The sequence below is a fragment of the Dendronephthya gigantea genome, unplaced genomic scaffold (genome assembly GCF_004324835.1).
Source record: "Dendronephthya gigantea isolate DGI-Jeju-01 unplaced genomic scaffold, DenGig_1.0 000200F, whole genome shotgun sequence".
NCBI lineage: Eukaryota > Metazoa > Cnidaria > Anthozoa > Malacalcyonacea > Nephtheidae > Dendronephthya > Dendronephthya gigantea.
Genome location: NW_021163210.1, coordinates 195,784 through 214,265, shown reverse-complemented (window position 1 = coordinate 214,265; position 18,482 = coordinate 195,784). Strand labels below are relative to the sequence as shown.

Genomic DNA, 18,482 nt, shown 5'->3' with positions numbered 1-18,482 from the left:
ACCACTGAGCTGTTTGACCATGCATTCTCTTCAGCTCAGCTCTATACATGTCCGCCGCAGACAAGAACTTTCGCCTTTCGGCTGAGCTAAAATGCGCACTGAAGCACAATAAAGCATAAACTATAAATACTACGGATATATTCAACCACGTGAGAAAAAAACGTACCCCTATTGGCTAATATATTAATTGCTGATTAGCGAGTTTTTAAGATGTACCAAATGTAAATTGTCACATGAAAACAGCTGCTAACTCTGTTCTGGAACTATTGTAAAGGCTTGCAGTATTATTTCACGTCCGCGTCGTATATTTTGTGCTTTTTAAACTCACTGATATCACACATAGTACGCATTTCATATTACTAATAAGAAAATTCAAGCCGTAAGGTCGCTAGTTCAACCAAAATCGGACTATATCGTTGTGCTACGGGTTTCGTGATTTGCGGTTAGGAAAGGGTGGGACTGGTTAGGGACTGGGTTCAAAGAGAAAATATTTCGTGCGCCTGACTGCGCCATCCTCGGTTTCCAAATTCGTTGTCGCGTGGGCCTAGCCTACGGTTCAGGACGTCTGCACACAGGCTACGTGGGGCCAAGATTAAAAACACGAAGGTCTTATTTTCAGTCAGTCCATTTAATCAGACGTTCACACCTTTGATATCACTTAATCATATAATAAACTTTTAATTTAATCATTGATCTCTGTAGTGTAAACATAAAGAAAAAAAACAGTGAACAAAATAAAATTCGTGATTTGATTGCTTGAATTCGCTTGCTTATCAAGACGTGTTCGAGACAGCGAGTTTCTTGAGATGATCCATAAAGACTTGCAAGCTGACGTCATCAAGTCGTGCCCACCGGCATCCTGACCCCATGCGTACATGTTGTTGTGTGTTTGAGACGGGTTCACTTTTGATAACAAGAAACGTGCCTATAATAACAACACACAAACAGAGAAAGGTCACGTTAAATCTGATTTAATACAGACGAGCAGCTAAAATTGTATTAAAAATGGCCATTTGCCTTGTGGACTAACGTTGAACGAGAAAAGACACACAAAAATTAAGTTCAAGCTTTGGCTACGAAGTTTGTCAGTGTCACGTGGGTAAATTGTTACCATTTTCAACCCAATTTTGGTAAAAATTTCTGCGTGTAAGTGAAAAGTACAAAAGCAAAATTTGCAAACTTTGCAAGGCCAACATTTCTCGCATTTAACAGAATTTCGTACAATATTTCGTACACAAACTTTGCGGTTTTACCATAAACGTAAATTGAATGATATTTATACAGTACTTTAGTGTAGTTCTTTAGTTAGTATATTAAAGTATATGGGCCAATAGATTTGGACTGTTATTTATTGCATGTCGTGCGAATGAAAGGCGTGGAACGTGATATAAACAGCTTCCAAATACTAATGACTATTTAAGGTAATGAAGACAATGGTCGAGACCAGCGCGCACGAGAACTCTTGGTTTGGTTAACACTTAACAGCCCCCGATGATATGCAGATAACTTAACCCGTAACTCCACAAATTTCGAGGTGCATGAATTACTCTTGATGTTTGAGAGAACTGGCTGAGGTAACGCTTCGTGAGTTTGTTTGCTTAACTAGTAGGTATAGCTATTGTGTTGGACGGGCTGAAAAGCTCATTGTCCTCTAATTAAGATGATAGTATAATAATAAGATTATACTGCGGAAACAGTTTAGGATATTGCCTGTGTCGTAAACAATAGCATTATGACATCATTCTAAAGTCTTTTAACCCAGTCTTGTTGTTTTCCTAGGCAACTCGAAAAATGACATGAAATCACCAGTAATATATATGTAATAATATATATATATATATATATATATATATATATATATATATATTTACCACACACGTATATACACATATATATATATATATATATATATATATATATATATATATATATATATATATATATATATATATATACACCATTTGCAAAAACGTTGGCCGCAGATAGATAGATGGATAGATACTCGAAGTCTAATTAGAATTGCATATGAATACATTTGCATGGGATTTCAATCATATTACACAACATATGCAATTCTAATTAGATTTCGGGTATCTATCTATATATCTATCTGCGGCCAACGTTTTTGCAAACGGGTGTATATATATATATATATATATATATATATATATATATTATTATATATATTGAAATATATATATACGTATATATATATATATATATATATATATATATATATATATATATATATATATATATATATTGAAATATATATATATACGTATATATCAGTCACGTGATTTTACTGCATACGTTAATTTTATGGGAAATCCGTGAAAATCTTTATTAAAAATTTCATAAATATAATAGTAAGGTTAACAATATTGATAATAATAGAGAAACAAGATAAAAATTAGCGAAATAAACAATGTTTAATGCTCACGTGATTGATATTTATATATATATATATACTGATTCGGAGTTGCGCGATATTTTTTGGATGCATGAGTAAATGGAAATAGAAACAGACTGTTTCAGTGTTCTGAAAATGTGTACGTATATTTTAATGGTCGGATCACAAAAGCAGTGCCGTGGCTAGAACCTTAAGTTTGGGGGGGGGGCTTCATATATTAATGTAAAGGAATAATGAATATCCCTTTAATTAGGCGTCTAGCTTCACCCTTAGGCACACCTTGCAATAATTTAAGACGTAAGAAACACTGGGCCGCGAACCTTTGGAGATCACTAGAGACCAGAATACTTTGCAAGTATGATAAATTCGAGTGGTGCGTTTCTACGGCGTAAAATTCTATATTTTGGGTAATGCAGGATGACCCCACGAGACCCCCTGTTGGCTTACACAACTGAATCTATGAGGGTTAATTGAGCATAAATTCACCACGACAATCTCGTGATCCGGCAAAATATTTCCTCACAGTTGAACTTAACTTTGCTGTCTAACAATGTCTGAAATAATCACTGGCGTTTTGAAAGCCGCATTCGGTTTAATATTTGACAAGGCTCGTGCTTATGCCGCCGAGAAACTTAAGGATGGCGGACTCACGGATCAGAAGTTGCGAGGTTTGATCGTTGGTAAATTGGACGATATTCAATCGAAACTTGATGCTAGTTCGAGAAAGGATCTTTTTATGAGCATTAGTTGTCTACAGCGAGGGATCAAGCGCTTGCATTCGTCGTTTGCCGAATCTTCTGAAGATGGAAAAACATGGACGCTAGAATTACCAAGCGGACAGCAATCTCAACAAACATTCAAATCTGAAACAAAGTCAGCGGAACATTCAACGACCGTGCGAGAGGCAGCTGTACTTGCCAATGCCATCAGGAAGTTGAAGATTGAATCGAATGAACGTTTCGTGTCGGCCAAACAATCTTTTAAAAAAGCTGAGGAAAAAGCGAGTGAAGCATTTCATAACACAGCATTGAGTATCGAAGAAAGAGTTTTAGCGAGTAAATTACGGATTGCCAGCGGAATATTGGAACGCGTAGACGACCCGGAAGCCGCAGCAAATGACTGCTTGCATTACCTGGAAGAACTACACGATATGCCTGCGTTACAAGAAATAGTTTCTGTGCACTTCAAAGGAGGAGTGAAAGCCCTTTTCAAGAAGGATACCCGAGAGAAAATCGTTAAAACTCTGGAGATGATGAATTTCATCTTGGCTGATTTTATCTCGAAGTTCACGAAGAAAAGAATGGTTGCTTTCGATTGGCCGATGATAAAGTGCGACAGAAAACGTGTTGTTTACTTTATGGCACTTCATCATGAGGAAATGTGCTCAACAAATATGGAGGCGATGAAAATAACACCACCCTGGGTCATTTTACCGAAATTTCAGAAACACTCATGCTTGATTCCACAGTTGGCTGTAGTGACCAATAATGGAAATCTCGTCTGTTTTGCTAAATGCAGCCGACGCTGTCCTCAGAAACTCGATAGAACTACAGGTCAGATGGAGACATACAGTTGTTCATCAGAAAATGGCATATTTTTTCCTGTTGGCATGGCTGTCGATAAGAACGACGTACTCTATGTTCTGTCGAGCGACAGCACGTTATCCGCGTACAGTGCGGATGGAAAAAATATCCATCGTTGGGTGTTGACATTTCTTGGAAATGTCGTTTATAAGAATGTGGCAATCACTGTCACCGACGATAAAGGAATTGTCATTGCCTGTGGGAGTTGGCTAAAGTGTATCACGGTATATTTATGCACCAAAACAGGGGAGTTGATAAACAGCTTCGACACAGGTCTAAATGACGATGACCGTGAAATAAAAGCATTGTCCATTTCGAGCAATAGTGAAATTATAGTCGCAACGAGCGAGAAGACCGTTTCGAATTTCTCCTACGCGTTTCACATCTTCGCAGAAGAAGAGTTAAGAAAGTCTATAAGAGTTTTTCCAAGTGAGAAGGGAGTTGGCTATAACGGTATATTTTACGACCACGTTTCAAAAAATGTTATTAGCTACGTTTGGCCTTCAAGTGATAAGATATTGATAGAATATTGGTCTGTTGAAACAGGTGAACTTCAGTACTCATATTTACTGGTTCTTCCAACCGTAGCGAAAGATATGGTATTTTATCGTCTTGTCTGCAGCGCAAATGGTGCACTTGTTTTGGTCGGGCCGACACAGGTTATTTTTCTGAATACCTCTACGTATTCTTCTTATGGCTATGCGCTGCAGTAAATATTACAAGCTTTGAAGTTTATTGATAAGTTTCCATGTACTTATTCGCATAAATAGAAAGTTTCTGTGTAAATATAGTAATTCTGAGTATAAAATTGTCTGAATGTTTTGATTATGGTTATCTACACTCCACTTGATCCTTGATGTTAATAATATTATATTATATAATACCCCATTAAATCTAGAGCGTTTAATTGGTTGATGACGATCACGTGATATTGAATAGAAAGTCCCATTTCCCAAGAGTGCAATGGAAAGCGTTCCATTGCACTCTCCAGAGTGCAATTGTACTATACATTTTGTTCCGTTGCACTCTTAATGCTTTCAGTAAATACCATCCATCAAAATGCTTCTCGCACATATGGTGGTTGTTGATCCATACAGTATGTTTTTTAATAAATTATATTTTTGAAACGACACAGTCTATTTTGGTATTATATAAAACAAATAATGAATGTTTTCATTCGTGCAATGGTAAAAATATTTTCACTCGGCTATCGCCTCGTTGAATGGAACATTCCATCTTTCACCTCGTGAAAATATTTTTACCATTGCACTCATAAACATTCATTATTTGTACAATATAATCAAACCGTCACCCGAATGCAAGCCCAAATCTATATAATACGAAGCTTTCGTTTAAGGTGGCCCCAAGAAGATTGAAACATTTGTAAGAAATTTGTGACGACGTATCACGAATTTGAATTTCTGTTTAACATGAAAGGAATTTGCCCCTCAAAATGAAGCTTGAGCTCTCAACTTTAGGAAATAAGCGGCGCTTGAAATTATAGCTTTCGATTCTTTAAAATATAGAACAATAAAACTCGTAAAGGTAAACATTGATAAAAAACGCGCTTTGACTAAACTTTAGTTTTCATCAGAAGAATAAATAAGGTCTTCTTCCGACGATGACTGTAGTTTTTATTGTTTTATATTTTATAAAAAGTTCCTGAACATATATACAGCGCTATCACAACTCAGAACGAACTTGATAAATCAACTACCGTCACACATTGCGCGCTTGAAAGGTAAAAGAAAAGGGTCTATCCTTCTAGGTGTCCCCATTTATCCTTACTTATACCCCGGAATAAAAGACTAATCCCTAATCGTACCTGACTTCCGCCATGTTGTGTATCAATATAACGAGGCATTGGAAAACGTGTTTGTAGAATTTCCTGTGCGTCGTCTTTCGGCGCTTGCAGCAGCTGTCGGAAGTTTTCATGTTGTGGATCGTTGTGGTAACCTTGCTTTTTCCACTGGTCAATTGTCTGAATTGAAATCAAAATAGACTCCAAATTAATACGAACTTGAATAATTATTAACTTAATTTTAATTTGGTAATCTTTTAAATAATTTTTAATTAAACCTGAATTTATAACAGATTGTAGTTCATGCGAGAATGCGTCATTGAAACACTCTTAGTCAGCCTCACCTCTCCATGGTAAATTAACAATTGGAAGAATGTATCAAGTAATAAAATACGATCTCCTTGTATACTGCTGCTGTCCAATAACACAGGCTGAAATAGAAAAAGATTTATATGTAAGCGAGGTTGGCAAGTCAAGAATTTCACTTCAGCTTAAGGCCACAAACAATGGACCACTTGCATTAATAGACCAACTTTTTACAACGTTTTAGCTGACAAAAAGGGAATTGCCGAATTTACTAAACTTAGTAAAATTGCCAAGTTTGGCGGCAAAATTTTGTAAACTTTTGAAGAGCGTAACTAAATTAGTGCTAAAAACTATGCAGGCCGTATAGTTGATAAAACTCCTATACGCAAACCCCACATGCTTACTCCAAGTCATGTATCCGTTCGACGTTCGCTTGAATTGGACGTTTAAATTTCAACTTAAAAACATACCTCAGGTGGTCCATGGAAGGTATAGGAATATAGAATGGGTTGGATCATGATTAGGGAATTCGTAACATCTTCACGGTTGAGAACGTGTCTGAAAAAAATAGAAAATAACTATGAAAATACAGCTTTTTAACAGGCAATATAAAATATTATTTTTTTACAAATCACCTGTAATCTGATTGGGTGTAGCAGCGGGCGGAATTTTACGATATCTTATCACGGTCCAGAATATGAGCGAAAGCGTATGTTTTTGTCGCCATTGCTGAGTCTCAGGATTAGGAAATTGATACCTCGGGAAAATATTTTTCAAACCGGACCTCGCAGCCGGAAAATAACATATATTTCTGAAACAAATAGGTTTTGCACTCGCTTTAAGAGTCAAAAACCTCCGTGAGTATTTTGCCTTGCATTTTCTTAAATTATTTGAGCTAGTCCATAAGACGACTTTACCGGGCTTTCTCTTAATAATTTTGCAAAATTTTCTGCTGAAAAGGTTTCTGGACTATTATTAACCCATGATTCAAATATGAAAAGAGAACTTTGAAAAACATTTTCTTTCGTTAACAGTTAAATGGACCTTTTCGGTAATTACGTCATAAAATTTTAACATCACAACGTTTTAAATTTATACACGAGCCATGTGCGAAAATGCAAAACATCCTTTTTCAACGCATGCATGAAAAAGTTTTTTTTTGACCAATAAATGCGGAAATAAGCCATAACACGTGAACGAGAGGGGCCACGAGCCTCGTTCCCGCGTTCTGGCTTATTTGCATATTAGTCAAAATAAAAAATAATTTTTGATTTACGGGTTGTAGAAGGATGTTTCGAACCTTTAAACATATAGATTGTGGGAGTAAAACTTGAAATCCATCTCATTTAAGTGGTTCTAAATTTAAAACGATAATGTTGTGAGGTGATTACCGAAAAGGTCTATTCTACATGCTGAAAGCAAAATGTTAATGTTAACTGACCTGTAATATGATGTTTCATCCGGACTGTTATTGAAGTATTGTAGAAATTGTGACCGCCTCAAGTGGAACATGAACTGAAAAGTTAACAGAATAAATTTCATGAAAACCTCAATAAACGATTCACTGGCGAAGAGATATTTTATTCGTCAAAAACGTCTATTGATTTGAAAACATCCTCAAAAAATCTAGTCAATTTGTTGGGAACTCGTTCAGTAAGAGCAATTATAGTGGAGGACACGATATCTATAAAAGTCAAAACAAAAAGAGACAAACGAAATCCTTGTACCTGTGGATAAAGTGAAAAATTTTCTGCTAAACGGAATGAACTCGGGTCTTCTTTATTAAACTCTCCAAACTTCTGACAAAGTCTGATTAACATTCTGTCAAGCCACCTGAGCACATCTGGCCCCTCGTCTGTCTCTGCTCTGAATACAGCGATACGACTCATCATTACAGACGATGTTTCTTGGTCAAAACCTGGATAAAGTCGGAATTGGATCTTGTAAATGCATAATTTTTGTTTCTCTGATGGTGCTGCTCTGATTTACCAAACGGGCAAGCTGAAAAATTGGCTTGACCATTGTGGGAATCGTACCCGCGACTATTGTCCAACGCTCTTCCACATGAGCTACCACTAGTTGAAGACATTTCGAATACGTGCATGATATTTCGGACTCAATCTAGTCTCTTCTATATTTGTGGGTTTTATAGGCTAGGCTAGCACGGGACACGACTCTCACACGACTCACGAGTAAGCTGAAAAAGCTGTAAAAAGTAGCCTATATAACAAGCGAACTTGGTGAAGCTAATTTTTAGGCCTGTCTGGTTGGAACTTAGAATAACACAATCACAATTATCCCTGACATGATCAATTTATCTCCCCTTTTATCAATTTATTTCCCCAATCAAATTAAATTTCCAAATATTGCTCTGCAAATCAATTTCGTTTAAAAATTTCCATAAATGCATTTTTCGTATACCAAAAAGCATGCACATGTACCCGGAGCACATATGAACGTCAAGTATACCAGCACTTACCCAGAGACACGTGCGCTAAACCTCCGGCATCTACCCAATTTCGTGCGCATGTTGTAACGCGTATCCTCCGCTGACCACTAGAATGTTGGTACTGTGTTATAAATTGGACGCAACCTCGTGAACCTTGTGGTATCGGTGCTGTGTGCTGAAGTTAAAAAAGTGAAAAATACATTAGAAGAAGTCAATTAAAAACTATTGTGAATAGTGAGCAGCCAGTGCATAATTACTTATTGGGGCTGTAATGACATAAAGAGGTTGATAAAACTTCTAAAGTTGCGACGGGGGCTTTGTAAAGACGATGGATGGCTTAGGGTGGCTCCCTAGAGTTTTGTAAAAATTCTAGATAGCAGGTTTGTTGTACCGAATTAAACACCAATATTGTAGGCTAAAGATCAATAATACTTTTGATTATAATGGACAGGGACCGGTTGTATCAAGCCCGTTGTTGATGGATTAACTATGAAAGCCGTTGCTATGGAAACAATGATGTTTCAAAATGGCCGCTATTTGTAACCTTATTTTTTTGTCTCTTCCAAGTTTATTGTGTAAAAAATTTATCTTAATTGCGAGTATATGAAATACCAGAGAAATCTTCACTCACTTGATTTACTATTTCCAGGAAAACGGCCAATGTCGTGGCTGAATCAAATCCACAAAGTTTCCAAGCCGAAGTACCACCCACTCCAATTTCCTAGAGCATTTCGGAAGGCATAATCATTATTCATTACACTCAAACGACCTAGATTATTTAAGAGATCTTACGAAAAATTGTTATATTAGAATTAACTAACACACAGCGAATATTTATTATACGGTTATGCTTTTAGTCCGCTAAGCCGGGCTTTCATCAGTGTCATTGAGCGATAGCTTTTAGTGGTGTAACTGCAAAGACTGAAACAAAATGTCGTAGGCAACAAACCATGATGCATTTAAATTACCGTTTCAGAAACATTCGGTCCTTTTCTGTCGATAGATATACACGGCCCGATGCAACCTGAGACATTGAGTTCTTTAGAGGTCTAAGACACAGAACAAAAATGAGGTGGAATGAGCAGGTGCGTAATCACATAGCTGTAGTCTTGGGACGTTAGCACCTTAGCATGAGCGTCATGACAGCTCTCAACTCTAAGGAAAAGTGGATCACTAGGGAAGTGTTATTAAGTCATGATGTAGGGGTTAACGAGTATAAATTACCTAACAAAGAAGTCAAATGAAAATCATGCTAGCGAGCAGGATCGCCTACGGCTCGTGCTTTTTCACGCTTTCCCAAAGTTTCGCAATATCCCGCAATCAGTATCAGTGGTTATTGTAGTATAGTTACGTTACCATGTAATTTGAGATAGAGACATACACAGAAGATAGAAAGAAACAATATATATAAGGGGAGCGAGCACATAACACATAGACGGGGATTTGCTAATTTGTATTGGTGATTATTATTAAAGAAGAGGATATTATAGTTACTATCGTATCAGTGGTTATTATTACAAGGGTGTGTTCTCCCCCGTTCAGTAGCTATCCCTTCACAGCCCTACCTTGACTTCAAGCGTTCCTCCAAACGCCATTTTGTATTCGCCACGAACGTCTTTCGAAAACATGCGTTGGAAAGTTTGTTTAAATAGAGCTGTATTGAACGAATCTCCCATCACCATGTGACCGCTGCAAGGAAATGCGATGGATGGAATTATTCTACGATGCTGAACAATAGATGGAGCAATGGTCAAAGAGAGAATAAAGACCACCTAAGGAATTTTATTCTCCAAATATTAAATCGTTTCTTGACAATGGCCTCCATCGGGATTCTCACACCTCGAAGTTAAATTGAAGTTAAATATCAGGAATTGAATTGAGATAAACTCAGTTGTTTAAACAGAGAGAAAGTTTAAGGGCCTCAAGATTAATGTGTCCAATATTTACCCTGTAAGATTAGGACAATATTTCATCTCGTAAAGACCCGTTTGGTCCAAGGCACACGAAAATATATCAATCACGTGACCATTCTCTGCAGCTCTATTGGCGAGGGTTTCAAAGTGCTACATTAAAGAAGGAAAATCACGAATCATTCCTTTTCACTATAGTCACCCGTTAATGTAAGTTAGGCTTGCCGGTAATTTTCTAGAAATCTGTTTGAATAATCAATCTTCAAGCATTGCAGTTAAAAAGCAAAACCTCGCAAAGATTAGAAAACAGCACTAAGATATACTAGAAGTACTGTAGATGCAGGTATAAGGAAAACCAAGGCTATGTTCAGACGAGTGTAATTTTTTGACGTTTTGACGCCTTGTTCACATGGTCCAAAGGAGCAAAATGCCCAACACATTAAATTAGCTCCGATTTCTCAAATGGGGGAATCTGAATTGATATATAATACTTTATGTTCATACGATATTTTACCTTGCACGCCTTTCTCACAAATGGTGCGTTGTCTTTCTCCAAATCATGATGTGATCTGATTGGATTCTTCAATTCGTTATCAACGACCATGCCTGGACCCTGAACAAAAACAAACATGTTGACATGGAACCTTGGAAATTCGTACGCTACCTACGCGGATAAACAATCACATTGATGTATTACATATTGTATAATACAAAAAATATTTTACCTAAAAAAAGGAAAACCATGAAATAATTTTACAAACAATTAAAAACGTCTCCTGAATTCCGGCGCTAATTTTCTCAACTGAAACTAAACTACTGTTTAACGACTCCAACATGATGTAATGTAATAAATATTCTTACCTGAGTACAAGAACCACCAATGAAGGTCATGATTCGTGCACCAGTGTTTGGATAGGTGCACTGAAATTATACAAAGAAACATAATTTGCATGATATGAACAAAGAACAGTACCTATTGTACATGACGCGAAGGAAGCACTGATCAACATATAACAGTAGCCTGAGTATATCTCTACTCCCAATATTTTCCAACAATCACAAACAATGGTCAGAGTCTTCAACAATTTCAAGAGAGGTAAACAAGCTGTATGAACTGATATGGCTAATCACGGGCTCATATTTTAGCAAATCAGCGCCAAAAGGGTTGTCAAAATAGAAATCCATTCTGCAGTTATTAATCGATTATATCTCTCGTTATTCTTTATGAAACTAGGCGAAGTTTTGTGATTATGTTTAACATAAGAACTATAGCACTGAAATCGTAAGAGAACTCAAGTTGTTTCAAACGGGAAATGGATTTTTATTTCACAACTAGTTCCAGTCCTTCCCGCCATTTCAGATCATCACCCTATTGCTCCTATTTTTTTACAATAAAAGTATTTCGTTTAGTCACAAGCGCGTATACATGTATATGTAGATACTGGTGAATATTAGAAATAAAATAGATTAGAATAGATTTTAAGTAAATAAATTAGCATGTAGGAACACCACGTAAGTATTTTTTCTAATACTGCAAAGCTTTCGGTCCGTCAACCCTGGCCTTCATCAGTGCAATTGCTTGAAAACACATTTTACTTATCATTTAAACACACCTCAAAGGAACATGGTGTTTTTCCATCTTTATTTGCCAGTATCACAATGCACGGAACACGAACCATGTTGGGGTAAGATAACAAATTTGGGGGGAATGCAACTGTAGTTGAGTTTTTCAAATTTTGTACGTTAAATAATTCACTGCTTTTATTAGCCAAAATTCAGTAAAGAATTAAAAAGAGTAATTCGTAGCTATTCGCTCATAGAATATACAGAGTTGCAAAAAAGCTGCGGGTATGCGGGTGCCACCCGGAGGAAGGTTTGCTTTGAATTAGGTTTGTGAGGAAGGTTCAAAGTTGAACACTCTAATTGATCACATGCATGTACCAAAAAACCAAACATTTCTTTATGCTGGTTGCCACTTGACTCGGTCACGTAACCTCATTTTGAGGAAGGTTTTCAAAACTTGAAATCCTACCGGAGGAAGGCTGAACTCTTTTTGCAACTCTGAGAATATATGAAGAGATTTTCGCTCATATCAATTTTGAGCCCTTTTCTTTATTTATTTTAAGTGACGTGTAAATGTTTTTTCAAGTAATTGCACTGATGAAGACCAGGGTTAACGGACCGAAAGCTTTGCACTATTAAATACTTACGTGGTGTACCTACAAGCTAATTTACTTATAATTGATGTCACTATGCAAACGTGCAAGAATATAAGAATAGATTTTGCATGGTGAAGCCGTCCCGACATTCAATCCTAGTTCAATATTATTACTTTAAATTTTGCCATGTGTCCCAACCATTCATGCGTATATTGACTGTGATTGTGTTTTTACCTCAAGCAGTCCAACTGCGATAGACATGGCCACGCCAGTTGATCGCAATGGTCGTTTACCAGTGCCCACAGGCCAGGGATCTCGCTGTAGTTCACCCAGCAGATCTGTCAGACTCATGTCGCATTTATGTACCGGTTGCAAAAACCTATAGGGACAAGATTCGCACGTGTTCTCTTTAGAGCAAAAAATTGAATGTCTGAAGGGAATATTTTCGTTCACTGGTGAGGGGTCTCATAAACATTTTACAGTATAATGACAGACTGTATTAAAAAAAACATATATCAAAGACGCAAGGAGCGATCATGCCTACGAGGAGACTTTCGAAGTCAGAAAATGATTTCGTTGGGCCAAAATGAGTGAAATGACACTTGACACTCGGACTTTACAATAGCAGAACTCAACGTTTTAGCTGTGGGTGTACGTGCATGATGCACAACGTGTTCGGGTGATGCACAAGTAACGTGCACGCATGTGTTTGTATTTTACACCAACGTCTAACCTGTTGAAAATATCACTGCCTTGTGACGGCATCTGGCCTCGAGCACCAGGCTGGGCATTCGGTTGGCGGGCACCACCACCTAAACCAAGCATTTGCTACAGAAATACAACGAACGGTGAGGATATTGAATACAATAAACTTTAACTATCGTGAATAACTTCACCATTTTACACTCTGACAGACGCAAACAGAGATTTCACAGGGGGGGGAGGAGGACAGAAGGTTGTCCCGGGCAGGAAAGCACAGCAGAAACCACAGTATAAATCGTTACCGCAGCTCTAAATAGCCTAAATAGCGTGTACTCTCTCTACAGTATTGATACTACTATAGTTTAAGGATATACATGCATGTACTATATACATGTACTACAGGGGTCAGTTGTACTAAAGCCGGATAGTGTGTTTTTTGATCGCTTCAAAATTGCCCGTGGTTAGGTATAACCCAACCTGGTTTAATTCCTAGATTAATAATTCAGTTTAACAATGGCTAGCTCCAAATCTGTAATTTCATTTTTTCTCTGGCATTTTAAAACCGTTGAAAAATTCACTATTTGGTGGATAGCACTATCCGGCTATCGTACAACCGGCCCCAAAAAATTATTTATTGAAGTTTTACGTTGATATTACTGATACAAGCACCGGCACAGTGAGCCAGAGTTGAAGAGCTTAAATTGTACATTAACATCAGATTAACCTTATTTTAGACAAACATGACTTCTAACGGGGGACATTGACGTTAAAACTAGCAATTCCGGCACACTCTAAACGCGGCGTCATACCCTATAACGGCTCTAAATCGACTCAGGTTGCAGAATGACTGAACACCGATGTGACAGTACACTTGATTCTCACCTGTATTTGCTTCGAGTTTAAGTCCTTGCTTCCTCGGAATACATAACTCTTCGAACAACCTTCGCAACCCAACTCATGAACTTGAACCTGAAACCATGATGATGAATTAGAAAATTCAGTATATAGACATTAATCATTACGCAGAATAGGAATATAGTTTAATGACAAAGGCCATTATTACCATCTTTCCAAAAGTGATCAACCCCACCAGGGCATTTGGTGGCATTAAACTCAAAGACATCTGCAGAGATTCCTAAACAAAAGAAATAAAAAAGTAACCTTTTCCATTTACACAATATTTAAATAGCGACAGTCTTAATAAAGTGTAAAGATGAAAAATTTGATGCCAAAATAGACTTCAACCAAAGAAATGTTTTCTATCTTTATCATGGAAATATTTCCAAATGCAAATATAATTCTACATGCTATTAACATGAATGTTATTTTCCCGTTTGTTAAATTAGTTCTACACGTGAAATATTAAAATGAACTGGAACTTGGTCTTATAAAAATAACCAAGCGCAAATGTTAAAAAATAAAAAAAGTTCAATTTTTGGCTAATGCCAGATTGTACTGGGCAGCGAAAACACTGTTTCCAAATAACAGGTTAACCTCTTCTGATGAGCTACATTTGAAAGAACTTCATATTTTCATTGGGCAAAGGGAACAAATATGGCCACAATGCAGGTTGCCGAACCATTTTAAGGAGGCTCCATAGAGTTTTGCAGTATAAATGGATATAATTTTTATGAGAGATTTAAAACTTGTGCGAGATGTATCACTCTCAAACCTAGTCCTCTTTGCTTGGAAAGGGTATAGAGCCACCTTAACCTGCAGTTGCATTTGGATAAGAGTTCACAAGGAAACCTGATACAAGGAGAGAGCTGTCACTCACCTTCACCGCCTGCAGATCCTCTTCATCCATACAAGTATCAACAACAAGTAAGAATATCAATGGTCCTGGATTGCCACGCTATGAAAATTACACAAGTTGAAACATAAAGTACTTATTAATCAGAGTTATTATGAGTAATTAAGTACCATTAATGATCTGAATGAAAAACCTAGTGTCCAAATAACACTCTAGATGTATATATTCAGTAGCTATTAAAAACAAAGCTAAAATAATGAATGCCCGCAGACCTTCTTTTTGAGTATCATTGCATGGTATGTAATTTCCTAATACGTCCAAGTTTTAGCTTTAGGGTGATCCTCTTCTCACACATGTGACAATGCTATTCTATTTTGTTACATGCAAAATATGAAGCCTGAAGAAACAGCAATGTCACATGTGTGACCAGAGAATCATGCTTTAGGATTGGTTAGATTAGGGATCTAAATACTGTGTTAGTGTATTGACATATTGTGTTGATTGTGAAACACATAAATACTTTTCTTAGTTATCTAGACAGTTCATTTATTTATTTTTGCTTTGATTTTTATGTGCATACTGTATAAAGTTTATTCAGTTTATTTAGAGTATTACCAGCCAATACCAGGGGTTGTCACTTTCCAAAAAAAATAATGACATAACATCATTTCTCTTGACTGAATATCCTCGGCCTTGCATGGAAAATGCCCTAACCCTAACCACTTCCTAACTGTAACCAAGAGTTAAAATTATTTTAATATGCCAACCCAGAAGCTGGTGAAACTAGTATAGTAATATAATAATGCTGTGTCATTTTGACGGTTGGAAACAAGTGACAACCATTATTACCAGGTCAATTTTAGCTGCATATATAGTGGTAGATCAAATAGATAAAGAAATTTACCTGAACAGTGTACTCAATGGTGGAAAACTGGGGAATCAGTTCAGCAGGTTGATGTTGCTCACTGATACCAGCATATTGTGGAGGAAACTGCAGAAATAATAGAAAACACAGTCAAAATCACTACATTGGATTACTTTGTCTGGAAATAAAGGAATGACAGAGGAATGGAAAGGTAAGGATTTTCAGTGAAGGGTATTTTGTTATACAAGGAATGCTTCATAAATATAACTAATGCTTCTTAAAATGAACATTGCCTCATCATGTTTTCTTTTTGTTACATAATGGTAGAGGATTTTTAATCAGAAACTGTCCTGTGTTTTTAGTTTTTTCTAGAAAATATTCATAAATAAATTGCATGAAATAAAGTACAGAAAATTTAAAGGCAATTCATTGAAACAAGATAAGAGGGCAGCTGCTTACAAATATGTCTTCAACTAGTTCTCTACTTAATAATTAATATTCTTGTAATTTAATTTGCATGGTGACATCTTAAAATCATTATTCTAAATTAAAATCACTATACTAAATTAAAATCACTATACTAAATTAAAATCACTATACTAAATTAGCTTGTATAGGCCGGTACACCACAAAAGTATTTGTAATATTGCAAGTTCCAGTCTGTTAACCCAGGCCTTCATGAGTGCAACTACTCATAATTTTTAATATTGCAACATTGAAAAGGCACTTATAGGGTCTAACCACAAGCTAATTTAATTATGTACTAGTCCTCTATCTGCTGTAGCTTTAGGTTTAAACATTGATCAATTCAAGAAGGATGAGAAACAATGCCAGATATCAGTTTCAGCAACAAATGCATTTGGTTTCATTTCCAGTTAATTAAAAATGGAATCAATTAAGGCCCATTTAGGTGCACTATGTGATTTTTCATGTACCAATAGAAATTTTACTGTGTGTGATACATGTAGTATACAAATATCATATATACATATTTCAAATTTTGCTAACAGTGAAATAAGCAAAAATATTGCATAGTTACTTGGAATGACAAATGCATTATTCCAAAAAACTCACCGCATTTCTTTGAAAACAAAAATTGCAATGCCAGAGTTTAGCTCTGTAGTCCACTTGGCTATTAAATAAAGAGTAAATTGACACAATTAATCAGGAAGAATAGTCAAATACCAAACTTATGAACAGGAGTGTTGTAATATATGAAAAGATATTGCAATCAATGCATTGTTTCAGAAACAGTCATTCACATCGGACTGATATTAAAAAAAACATTTATTGATATCGCAAAATACTGCAACAGCCCCATATATAAATTACAATATTATGGCAATCATGTCTGTGTACATAGCCATGATTTCTGCAGTCAAGTTACGTACTGAAAATACATGCATCTATAATTTTAAGATTATGAGAAAATAGAAAACTTAGATCCACTACATACTATGTGCTTGATAACTCACCAGAAAGGATTCAGAATTGCTTTGCAACTGTTACGACTACAGACAACTGGATCATAACATATTGGAGGTAAATCTGGCCTTTCCTTCAATGGTGTGTACATACATCCTACTGGAACCACCTATAACGTAAGAAAAGGAAACTGACTAGTTCAGATCCAGGATGCACCAAGCACTAAGCTACAGAAACATGAGCAATTTCTAATGGGTAGAGGGTCTTAATTATGGATGGAATCTTTCAAACTCAAGCAAAGGCAATTACATTCAATTCCTGTTGGGAACAGATAGTTTACACATCCCTCTGACTGTTCCTGGCTTAAATTTGAAAAGTGTATGAATTCCACTTGCAATTGAGACCCTTTAATCGCTGAGAAATTACTGTATCCTGTGCCACAAAATCGTAATGGATTGACTCTCAGATACATTAACATTTAAAATCATTCTGGTGAAATATTTCATCATGGTAGCCTTTATTTTGGCAAAACCATCTTATCTTGAATTATGCACAGCCATTCTAATTACTTTCTTTTTGAGTAAACGTCTCATTACAATGCTCCTAGAATTAGAGCAAATCTGTAACCCAGAATGCACAAAGGAATGCACATAAGATACTAAATTATCTATACCACTATGCAAGTGAAGGAAATTGTAGTAATGCAAATCTCAGAAATTTATAGTATGGCATCTCAAACATGTTCCATGCTTTTGAGTGTTCAAAGTTGTGGTCTTTTTAAATGGAAAATTTAAACAAAATGTTATTCTTCCAAATCATATACACGAATCTTTCTAATTTAAATGTATTTTCTACACAGAATTTATTCAAAGTTTAGCAGGTCCTTGTGTAGGATATATATATCATGAAACAACGTGTTTGACAAGACCAAATACAACATTTGATGTTTCCTACCATTCTAGTGGCTTCAAGCCTGCTTGAAGGCCAGACATTCCAACTGAATCGTACTCCATCTCTATCCTCATTCTGCTGGATAAATTCTTGGTACGTAGACATTTTTAAATCAGTTTTCTCAGTTTATTTCATATGAAAACAATGTTCTCTTGCTCTTACAAG

The 18,482-nt window shown here is 36.3% G+C and overlaps 1 protein-coding gene across 1 annotated transcript; it reads right to left on the bottom strand.

Annotated features, from left to right (window-relative positions):
* Positions 1 to 654: 654 nt before the first annotated feature.
* LOC114539346 (protein transport protein Sec23A-like) lies at positions 655 to 18,482 on the bottom strand. The gene is given in 23 exon segments (XM_028559976.1): positions 655 to 847; positions 850 to 925; positions 5,822 to 5,977; positions 6,142 to 6,228; positions 6,574 to 6,661; positions 7,545 to 7,618; positions 7,831 to 8,021; positions 8,583 to 8,727; positions 9,184 to 9,273; positions 9,521 to 9,601; positions 10,118 to 10,241; positions 10,500 to 10,615; positions 10,977 to 11,075; positions 11,324 to 11,383; positions 12,856 to 13,000; positions 13,355 to 13,449; positions 14,206 to 14,292; positions 14,387 to 14,458; positions 15,101 to 15,178; positions 15,981 to 16,067; positions 17,016 to 17,073; positions 17,417 to 17,535; positions 18,321 to 18,482. Coding segments are annotated over 23 exon segments (2,304 nt in total). The 5' UTR covers positions 18,423 to 18,482; the 3' UTR covers positions 655 to 773.